This window comes from Pseudomyrmex gracilis, unplaced genomic scaffold (assembly GCF_002006095.1).
Source record: "Pseudomyrmex gracilis isolate BER0280 unplaced genomic scaffold, ASM200609v1 scaffold_1711, whole genome shotgun sequence".
In the NCBI taxonomy this organism is placed as follows: Eukaryota; Metazoa; Arthropoda; class Insecta; order Hymenoptera; family Formicidae; genus Pseudomyrmex; species Pseudomyrmex gracilis.
The window spans coordinates 5,095-16,384 of NW_018022295.1; the positions used below are offsets into that span (position 1 = coordinate 5,095).

Genomic DNA, 11,290 nt, shown 5'->3' on the forward strand with positions numbered 1-11,290 from the left:
ATTAAAAAGCCAGTAGTTGAGGAAAAGAAAAAAGAGATACAAGAGATCACTGAAGAAGTTACATTAAAGAAAAAACCAAAGAAGAAACCAGTTACAGAGGAAAGTGCTGCTGAAATTACTATAAAGAAACCTGTTCCGGAGGAGAAAAAACAAGTTCCGGAAGAAGTTTCAGAAGAAATAAAATTAACAAAGCCAAAAAAGAAACCAACAAAAGAAGAAGTCGCGGATGAAGTTACAATTAAGAAACCTATTGTAGAAAAAGAAGAATTGATCATTCAGAAACTTGAAGAGATAGAACCTAAAGAAATAATTGAAGAATTTACATTGAAGCGGAAACCACCAAAACAACCACCAAAGCCTATTGAAGAAATTTATGAAGATGTTACTTTACGTAAATTACGGCCAAAGAGAAAGCCTAGGCCGGACATCAAAGAAGTTACTGAAGTAGAAAATGTTACTTTTAGACCACGTTCTACAAAAACAAAAGAAGATGTAGAACAAGAGTTTAAAATCTCATTGAATACATATGAAGAAGAAGATATTTCTATGTCTGGTAAAGTCCGACTAAAACCAAAAAGACGCCCGCTTACATATTCAGAAGAAACTGGAGAAGAAACAATTAAAATTATTCAAGAAATTGAAGATGATTCCGGGCCAGTTATTGAAGAAATCATTGATGAATCGGAAGAAGAAGGTAAAGAATATAGCATTGAAGAGCTCGACGTTGATGAAATGAGCATACCATTGAGACGAAAGAAAAAGAAACAGAAAGTTCCATATACTGTGGAAGAACTTGAAGAAGATGACGTTAAAGTACAGTTGAAACGTGATAGGAAATATTCGTACGAGGAAATCGATACTGAATCTTTGGCGTTGAAGTTGAAGAGTAAAAGACGTTTCTCTACATATGAAGAAGGTTTGATAATGTCTACATGCATTCGTGCAGCAAAAACACTTAACGCAATGTATGCTTCAGTAAAAATAATAATTAATATATTTTTATAATTATATTTTGACCTTTTTGACAATGAGTGAATATATTCTAGTCCCATGCTTCATTTTTTCCTTCATCGATGCATTTCCTCTCAGAAAAATATTTTTTACCTGTTATCCTTAACAATTTTATTAACCCGCCGCGTATGAAAAGCATATCGGTAGTAGCTGTATTTTAATTTGCAAAATAGTAACTATATTTATTTGCATAATTAATGTAAAAAAATAGGATTTATAATATTTAAAATAAACTTTATAAACTTGTAGATAGACCCTGCTTGTATAAATGTTTTAGTTGTCTAAAAAGTCTTACGCTATGTTGTTATTGTAAATGACTGTGTTACAATTGACATTGTTAGATATTTTTATATACTATTGCAGAAGAAGCTTCTCTCAGCATTACTAGAGAAGAGGAAATAGAAGAAGGTTTGTTGTACAATTTTTCTCAATATTATTTATTTAATAACGTTTATTAAGTTTATTATATATATTATATTATACATCTTATATATATATATATATATGTTTTATTTTGAATAACTTATTAATGATTTTTAGTTGACGCACTTGAATATGTCGTTCGTGACGGTGATACTATGTTTTCAATTTGTTCTTATGAGGCCGAAACAGACGAAGCCATTAACTTAATAGAAGGAGAAAAAGTTTATATTATCGGTAAAATATTTATTTTATGACATCAGTTTTATATTATCACTTGTTATAATTATAATTACAACATGTCGAAAATATTTTTACAGATCATACTAATCAAGATTGGTGGTTCGTGAAAAAGCATCTAACTGAAGAGAAAGGCTGGGTACCAGCGCAATATTTGCTAGATGAGGTGCATTATACTATTTACTTGCAACGGAAATTGAACGAAAAAATTGATAGATTACCAATCTTTGAAAGTAAGTATATATTTATAAAATACTGATAAAATTGCAATAAAGTTGAGATACAACAAAGTTTGAGTTACTTCCGTTGTCTCCATTTTATAATTTAAATTCAGCGAAGTATTGTTACATAATTGGATTTTGCAGAGCCTGCTCCAGGAGAAAAAGCTTCAGCACCAAGATTTATCGAGAAATTACAGCCGATTCACACGTTAGATGGTTACACTGTTCAATTTGAATGTCAAGTAGAAGGTGTACCAAGACCACAGATAACATGGTTCCGTCAGACCGCTATTATCAAACCGTCTACTGATTTCCAAATGTATTATGATGATGATAACGTTGCCACCTTAATAATCAGAGAAGTTTTTCCTGAAGATGCTGGCACTTTCACATGTGTAGCGAAAAACGCTGCTGGATTTGCATCCAGCACCACTGAACTCATCGTTGAAGCTCCTTTATCAGATCATGGATCGGATGTTACCGGTTTATCGAGAAAAAGTCTTTCGAGGTTTGTATCTCTTTTGTGTATCTTATTATATACTTTTTAGAATTTTTGTTTGTGTGTTATTCATTATTATGATATTCAGAGAATCATCTCTTGCGGATATATTGGAGGGTATACCACCTACGTTCTCTCGAAAACCGAAAGCAAAATATGTGAACGAAGGTGACAATGTGATACTAGAGTGTCGATTAGTTGCTGTCCCGGAGCCAGACATAACATGGTACTACAAAGATACTCAGGTAGTCAGTAAAGAAAATATTGTAGTAGCGACCGAAAGCGACATGCACATGTACTGCAGTGTCGTGAAAATCAGTAAAATTCAAAAGAAACAGGAGGGAAGATATAAGATTGTTGCTAAAAACAGGGAGGGCGAAGCTACTATTGATATTCCTGTAAAGGTTGGTTAAAACGATATGAAAAGATACATATTAATAAATATCGTCTTTTTATTATATGCATATCTTACACACATAACATAATTGCCACATATTTTGTTACATAATAGGTAAAAACTGGAAAAAGTGAGCCACCCGAAATTTTAGAATCATTACAATCGTATGTAGTCAAAGAAGGCGAGACCGTTGTCTTATCTACTCAAATAGTTGGAAATCCATCACCTAAAATAACGTGGTATAAAGATGGAAAACCATTAAAGGATTTGCACCCAAAACAAGACGGACACGTTAATACACTCAATTTAATTCAACCTCAACTAGCAGATACTGGGGAATATTCGGTTGTAGCTATCAATGATATGGGTAAAGCTGAAACTCGAGCTACACTCACTGTTGAAAGTAAGTTCAACAATATTTTTTTTTATTAAATATCTTTTTTCTAAATATCTCTTTATTTTAGCATTTAAAGACTTTAAACAAAGTTTTTAAAATTTTTGCTTGAGTGTGTTCAATTAATGCTTTAGTTTTTTTCAGTTGTTTTTAACTGATGCTAATTAGATAAATTAAAAGAATAATAAATAATAGGTCGCATTATCCTAATGTTTTCTTAAGAATACACTAAATTTAACAACACACTAATTTTACAAACTGCTTCTTTACTAATGCTTTCAGTTAATTCCAAGTCACAAGTCACCATTAGTTTTCAGCACTGTATAAACGATAAATACGTCGCGTTTGTAAAGGGTATGATATGCGTTTATTGTTGTTATGTTACTAATTGTCTTATACAAGTGTATATCTATACTTGCATAAATTAAATATCTCATACTAATCATTTTTATGAACTACAGAAGTACCTAGTGGTGCTCCAGAACCTCCACTGTTCACCGAACGTTTCCAAGAAGTAGTTGTTCCGGAGAAAGGAACCTTTAAACTAACAGCTAGAGTTACTGGAAATCCAGTTCCAGAAGTTACTTGGCTGAGAAATAATAAGCCACTTGAGAAATCGCCTAATATTATAGAAAGTTATGATGGCGAAAACATTTTGCTCGAAATTAAAAACGCAGACTCCGAAATAGATACTGGCGATTACAAATGTGTCGCTAGTAATCCAGTAGGAAAAGCTTCTCATGGCGCAAAAGTCACGGTAGATGTTGCCAAAGTGTCTTTCACAAAGAAACTGCAAGATAAAGTAATAGTTGACGAGTACAAAACTCTTGAACTGAACTGCGAAACATCTCATACAGTTTCTACAGTTTGGTGGCACAATGATAAAGAAATCAGCGGAATGGATCATCGCGAGGTGATTCAAGAAGGACGAGTACACAGATTAGTTATCAAAAAGAGCGCTCTTTCTGACGCAGGAATATATAAGTGTACCGTTAAGAACCAAGTAACGTCTAGCGACGTCACCATCAAAGCCACTAAACCGGAATTTGTGAAGAGATTGCAAGACTTTGAGGTAAAAGAGCGCGATGTGGCGATTCTGGAGGTTGAGATCACCTCACAAACAGCCGACGTTACATGGCAAAAAGATGGTGAATTATTAACACCAAGCAAAGGAAAACTAGAATTTGTGAAAGACGGTAATATGAGAAGACTTCTCATCAGAAACACATCGGTTCACGACGAGGGTGAATATTCATGTGCTCTTCCTGATGAGGAATGTACGGCGGAAGTTACAGTTGTTGAATTACCGCCGGAGATTATTACTAAGATGCAAGATGTAACCATAGCCAGAGGAGAGAAAGCAACTTTCGAAATAGAGTTGACCAAAGGTGACGCTTTGGTGCGTTGGTTCAAAGATGGCCAAGAGTTGCAATTCTCTGAACATGTGCGATTATCAATTGATGGCAAGAGACAGAGACTGAAAATCTACGATTCGGAAATAGAAGATGCGGGAACATATTCTTGCCAAGTCGGCAACCAAACTTCATTGGCTAAACTAACGGTCGAAGAACCCGAAGTGGACTTCATCAAAAAATTACCGGATGTCACTCTAGTGCCTCTCAACACCGATGCAACTTTCCTTATTGAATTGTCGTCTGCCGATATACCAGTGACATGGTTGAAGTAAGTAAATTCTTATTAGAAACAAAAATATAAAACTAATTTGAACTTTATAGTTATGATTAAACAAACGATATACACAACACATTATGTAAAATTTACAGGAAAGGTGAAGTGATTGATGCACAATCGCCGAAATATAGCATCATTGACGAAGGAAATGTTAAGAAGCTTATCGTTAAAAAATGCACGACCGAAGATATCGCCGAATATACTGCCGTGGTTGCAAATGTGAAGACGTCGTCCAGATTAAAAGTTGAAAGTAAGTTTGATTTTATCTTTACTTCACATGTCCACTTCTACACATTTGAATCGTGCATGTATATAATATCTATTGATTATTTTAGTTATCGAAAAACCGCCTAGAATCAATCCCGATTCACCAAAGAAATACAAGACAACAATAGGCAATGACATCGAGATCGTTGTGAATTTCACAGCTACGCCAACACCGATCGACGAATGGACTGTCAACGATCGTGTCATTAAAAAATCTAAACGAATCGTCACGTCTATTGACGAATATTCGGCTGTTTTAACGATTCGAGATGTGCAAGAGAAAGATTTTGGCAATTATAATCTAAAATTGGTTAATCCTCATGGAGAGGATAGCATAGAAATTAGCGTCATCGTCGTACGTAAGTATTTACATACTATATATTTGTCTATGATATCGTTTGAACATTTCTGAGAAACAAACTCAGTTTTAAGTAATAATAAATAAATATAAATGTAATTAATATTCACACATTACAGAGAAACCTGGAGCACCAGGAATTCCAGAACCGCTCGAAGTTACTGACACCAGCGTTACTCTTCACTGGAAAAAACCAGATTCAGATGGACATTCCCCAATCACAGAGTATATTTTAGAGTATCACGAAAAGACGGAATCTTCGTAAGTTTTGTGTAAATTTATTTATGAGGTCTACGTGATCTTTGATTAAATTTTTGTGACTTACTATATCACAATTATTTTATTTCAAGATGGAGAAAAGTTACAGAGACGATAAGCGAAATAACGTATAAACTGACTAACTTAATCACTGATAAAGAGTACACCTTTCGTGTGACAGCGGTTAACGAAGCTGGACCAGGCGAGGCATCACCTAATACGCCGTACATAAGAATTTCTAAGCTATTAGCCTCTGAACCACCAACCGTTTTGGAACCGCTCAAGAGTGTCATAACCGGATTAGGAGAAATTGTTACGCTTTCTTGCGTAATTGGTGGTATACCGACACCTCGTATCACATGGTACATCTTTTATTTCATCAGTTTTTTGGTTTTTGTTAACTGAAGAAATTCAATATATTATATTCATATTATATTCATATTTTGATAATCATTTTTTAGGTTGAAGAATGGTAAAGTTTTCGAAGACAAAGATATCACGTATGAAAACCATGTGGCTAAGTACACGATTCAAAGAACTACAGAAACATCTTCGGCCACATTTATAGTTAAAGCTCAGAATGACGCGGGTACAGCAGAAACATCATGCCAATTAAAAATCCAGGAGTCACCGAAAATTACTTGCGATGAAAATATAATGACTCAGAGACTAGCAGTGGGCGATAACTGGAAGGTCGAGATCAATTTCAGCGGTTTCCCAAAACCAGAAATAATGTGGACAAAGAACAACAAGAAAATAACTGATAAGCGCGTCTCTATTAAGACCGAAGAAACTACATCTATTATCACAATTTCTTCAGTAATCAGAGATGACACGGCTACTTATGCAGTTAAAGCGGAAAACGAAGCCGGTAGCTCGTCAGTGGAATGTAATCTTCGTGTCATAGGTTAATGTCTTTTTTTTTTACTTCTTCTTATCAATAATTTTGCATTTTTATATTTCTTATTTTTATTGTTTTTAATAATTATAATAAAATAATTTCAGTAACAAAATGTAATACACACATTGTATAACGCACATTGCAGATAAGCCAACCAAACCTCAGGGACCAGTTGTCGCAAAAGAAATCAGACAAGATCGCGTTACCATAGAATGGCGACCTCCGGTCGACGACGGTGGCGCGGAATTGAAAGGATATACTATTGAGAAATACGAAATGACCAAGAAAACATGGACAAAAGTAGGTGACGTTGACAAAGAAGTCGAGAGCTTCTGCGCTCAGAAATTGCAACAGGATGTTGACTATCTGTTCCGAATAATCGCGAGAAATGCGGTCGGGTCTTCAGATCCTTTGGAATCTGAGCTAATTAGAACAAGAACTTCATTCGGTAAGAAAACGATTGCAACAATTCTAGTTGCGTTACATCAAAGAATATTACAGGAAATGTTAAAAAAAACTAATTAAATTTTATTATATAACAGAACCACCAGGACCTCCGAGAGGACCATTTGAAGTTTCTGGAATGACGAAAACGTCGTTCACAATAAAGTGGGAATCTCCAGAGAATGACGGCGGTACTCCTATCACAGACTACATCGTTGAGATAAAAGAAACAACGAAGAAAGCTTGGAAGAGGGTTAGTACGATTTTATTTTATTCGGTATAAATTCAGGTATTGAAGCAATTGTTTGCGAAATCCTACGTGTATTTTTCTAGATTGCCATTACGAAAGGAGACGTTACAAATGTTATTGTGTCTGATCTGAAAACGGACATATCATATAATTTCCGAATAACAGCCAAAAACAGTGTCGGTACTGGTCCTCCATACGTACCAGAAGAAACAGTTACAGCTGGCAAACGACCGAGTGAGTTAACTGATTATTTTTCAAAATACATTTCGGCTTATTTCTTTCCCAGATATTGATTAAATTTTGAAATGATCAATTTTTTGTGCTTTATTATTAACGCTTTCGCTTTTGCTCAGAAATACTAAAGCTTACAGAAAACAGCATATATGCGCTGCTAGGTATATTTCCGTCAACAAAAATGGTCGTTGTTAAGAGTAAGTTTATTATTTTGAGCTTATACCCTGCTATTAACGTGTTTGATTATTACTAATGTGTTTCATATAAAAAAACTACTGCACATTATAACTGAATTTTTCTTTTTAGCACCACCTTCGTGTCCTCAAAACGTTCGCGCGACAAATGTCACAAGCAAGAGCGTCACTCTCAGCTGGACACCACCGGCTACTACAGGAGGATCAGAATTAACAGGTGAATGCATCTGAAATAACACAGAACGTTTTACGATTCTTTTTTCAATGTCATTTGAGTTACTATTGTTTTTTTTTTTACATTCCTTTGATTCAGGTTACGTGATCGAGAAGAGACCATTGATAGGAAAAGGCGCCAGATGGACGAAAGTTGTTACACTGGACGCTACGATAAATCAATATTGCGTGGAAAACTTGAAAGAAAGCGAGTTTCTCTTCAGAATCTTCGCTGAAAATAGCATAGGACTCAGCACACCGACTAATTCTGAACCAGTCACACTAAAGACTCATGCCAGTGAGCCTTACAACACTATGTTGTTATATACAATGAAGTTTCACATATCTTATACACAATCTATGATTTATTTTTTATTCGTAGACGTTCCTTCGCCACCTACGGCTCCGTTAGAGATGAGACAAATTGCGGCGAACACAATGGTAATCGAATGGGGCAGACCTGAATCAGACGGCGGCGCACCCTTGGAAGGTTACAAAATCGCTATCAGAGACGCGAAGAAGACCATGTGGATGGAAGTGGGAAGAGTAAGCGCAGACATTCAGAAACTGAACATCAGAGATTTGCAAGAAAATCATGAATATCTTGTGAGGATATTCGCACGGAACGAGATCGGATTTAGCGATCATTTAGAATCGGAGGAGCCCTTCAAGATCGTGCCGACCTCTGGTACTATTTACTTTTTGATCATTCGTTTTCTATTATCTTTCTTTTTTTTTTTCAAGAATCTTCTCCGTTTATTTGACTTTTATTTTGAGAAATATACTATCATACAATAATCGAGATCGAAATTTTAACCAACTTTATTTTTTTATAGAACTTGCATTCGTCGAGCCAATTGCAGAAGCTGTAGACAAAGGCGAGACCGCATCGCTCAGCTTTAGCACGGAAAACACGAGTTCGTGGCTGCGAGAACACAATATGGACGCCGATATACATTCGTACGCGAGAGCGAGATTACTCAGAAGAGATGAATATTTCTTCCGCATTTGGCATTATGCTAAAAAACTGTTCGAATGAGCATTTGTTACAAGTATATAATTTTGAACATTTGTATTCTCTCTCTCTCTCTACGATATTTCGCGAAAACAATTGATCCTTTCCGCAATTCCAATATTTTGTTCTTTTTCTTTTAACATTTAATATCAAATCTATATGCTCGACTGATAAACTTATGATGGTCAGTGTCATTAATATCTTTCCTGTATAAAATCACGTTTCGCGTGTTGCAGCAATTAGACACATTGAAATTAAGACTTGCACGACTGGACGAGTGCTTATCGAGTGCTAATCTAGTCAAGATCAATTGTGATTCTCTTTAACGCCTTTATTATCAGAATGCCCGAATGTGCTAAATATCCACACGAGAGCTAGTTTCTTTTTTTTTTTTTTTTTTTCAGATTCGTCGTTCTGGTACATTTTTATTATTACGCACGCAGTGCAAAGATTCAGAAAGTTTAATTTTTCTAAAAAAAAAAGTAAGAATGAAAATTGCACTTGGAAACTTACAACGACGAACATACTACGTATCCTTGTATTTAAAGAATTCTCAAAAACCATAGTATATTCTATGCCCACTAACGATGTGTATAATACTTATAATTATGTTCGCGTACTTATTTGTAAGGCAATGAAGCTTACCGATGGTTTCTTTAGTATTTATTTTCTTCACAAGTAGGCAACGATGTGTATTCCTTTATTTAATACATAAAGTTAAAACGTTTTACTGTAAAAAAGAACAAAAAAAACAGCCCATGCGACACCTTCGGATATAAAGGCATTTACGTTGTTGCCATACCACAGTGTACTATATTGACTGTTTCTTGTTACTATACTCGTTACATTTAATGCTGATAAATATCATCAAAAAAAAAAAAGATTGATACATCAAGGAATTGAAGAAATACCACGCGTATTTGGTTATTAAGCGAGACGTAAAATATAGGTGCCAACAAGATCATTGACCAACGACGCGTCGTATACTTCGAGTTATTATATAATATTGTAAAATATTTTATTTATCAAATAAATTATTATATAAATTACATTATATGCTGTCTGTTATATAAAATTCACTTTTTACTTACTTTTAGCAGAAGAAAGAATGAGAACTGTCACGGCCGCGGTTTTAGCTGTTATAATAGTGTTCATCTAGAATGCTGATTACTTATCACAATAAGTGCCTGATAACATTACATACATATTTATAACATTACATACATAATAGTTATAATAATATTTGCGCGTGAGATAATAATAATCGCGAGAAATATGAGATAGACTTCGTTTTTTGTTTCGCGTTGGTCACGACTGGCCGCTAAAACAAATGTATCGAATGTATCGAATGTATCGAAGTGCGATATTACGATTATCGAAATATCGTACTGATGCGCGCGACGCAGCTTGCATAATTCACACACTTAAAGTACGAGTAAAACATGTAAAATTAAATTTTCTAATTCTAAAATTATTTCATATCGATAGCAGCATGATTATCTAAAAGAGATGTATTTATCTAATTAAATTATCTAATTATCTCCCTATCTCGCTCGGAGCCATATCGCGTGTCAGTTGTCAGAAATTCAAATGCTTGTTGCTATTTTCACATACTGTCACTTATTTATTATATCAAGCTTGTTTTCACACCGTTCTTTTTTTAAGTTTCTGTTTTTTTTTTTAATTACGCACACATTAGTTATCGACGAGCGAAACACTTTGTTTTTCGTGCGTCGCAAGAGCGTGACGACCGCGATACGATTTCACTGTAAAGCTCACTGATTACCGACGAATGCACAATGCTACTTACTACAAACACTCAACACACACGGCACATACGTATGATATTTGCGAACAAAACGATAATTAATAATTCATAAAAAATACAAAACATTAATCAAACAATTGTATCGAAGTGTACGATATCGAAAGTGTGCGATTATCGAAATATCGAATCGACGCGAATAGCAGCGCACTCGTTTTGCGAGACATGACTCGAGTTTTAGCTGAAGATATTCGATCAAATAAGCAAACATAACATCTTTTATTTTTATGTGTATGTGTGTGTGTGTGTGTGAAATATACACATTTATTCAATAATTATATATTTTATTTTCAGGAAGTACATATATTACGGTGCGACTAAAAATTAGTATTATTTAAAACGATTTAACAATTTTATGTTTAAGAAATAACGGTAATGGTCAAAAGTATAAGTTACATAAGAGTCTATAAAAAGAGGAAGTTTATAAAAAATAAGTTTAAAACATATATATATATAT

General features: G+C 34.5%; 1 protein-coding gene across 1 annotated transcript in view; it reads left to right on the forward strand.

Annotated features, from left to right (window-relative positions):
• Positions 1–9,124, forward strand: part of LOC109862389 (titin-like) — a 14,212-nt gene extending 5,088 nt beyond the window's left edge. Inside the window, exons 4-23 of the mRNA XM_020442426.1 lie at positions 17–916; positions 1,375–1,419; positions 1,552–1,668; positions 1,752–1,904; positions 2,037–2,400; positions 2,480–2,795; positions 2,903–3,191; positions 3,644–4,865; positions 4,967–5,124; positions 5,210–5,500; positions 5,619–5,760; positions 5,850–6,119; positions 6,219–6,664; positions 6,804–7,106; positions 7,201–7,355; positions 7,436–7,586; positions 7,893–7,997; positions 8,094–8,291; positions 8,376–8,681; positions 8,830–9,124. Coding sequence (XP_020298015.1) covers positions 17–916; positions 1,375–1,419; positions 1,552–1,668; positions 1,752–1,904; positions 2,037–2,400; positions 2,480–2,795; positions 2,903–3,191; positions 3,644–4,865; positions 4,967–5,124; positions 5,210–5,500; positions 5,619–5,760; positions 5,850–6,119; positions 6,219–6,664; positions 6,804–7,106; positions 7,201–7,355; positions 7,436–7,586; positions 7,893–7,997; positions 8,094–8,291; positions 8,376–8,681; positions 8,830–9,032 — 6,134 coding nt within the window. The 3' untranslated portion in view covers positions 9,033–9,124. The remainder of the gene's footprint in view (positions 1–16; positions 917–1,374; positions 1,420–1,551; positions 1,669–1,751; positions 1,905–2,036; positions 2,401–2,479; positions 2,796–2,902; positions 3,192–3,643; positions 4,866–4,966; positions 5,125–5,209; positions 5,501–5,618; positions 5,761–5,849; positions 6,120–6,218; positions 6,665–6,803; positions 7,107–7,200; positions 7,356–7,435; positions 7,587–7,892; positions 7,998–8,093; positions 8,292–8,375; positions 8,682–8,829) is intronic.
• Positions 9,125–11,290: the final 2,166 nt, after the last annotated feature.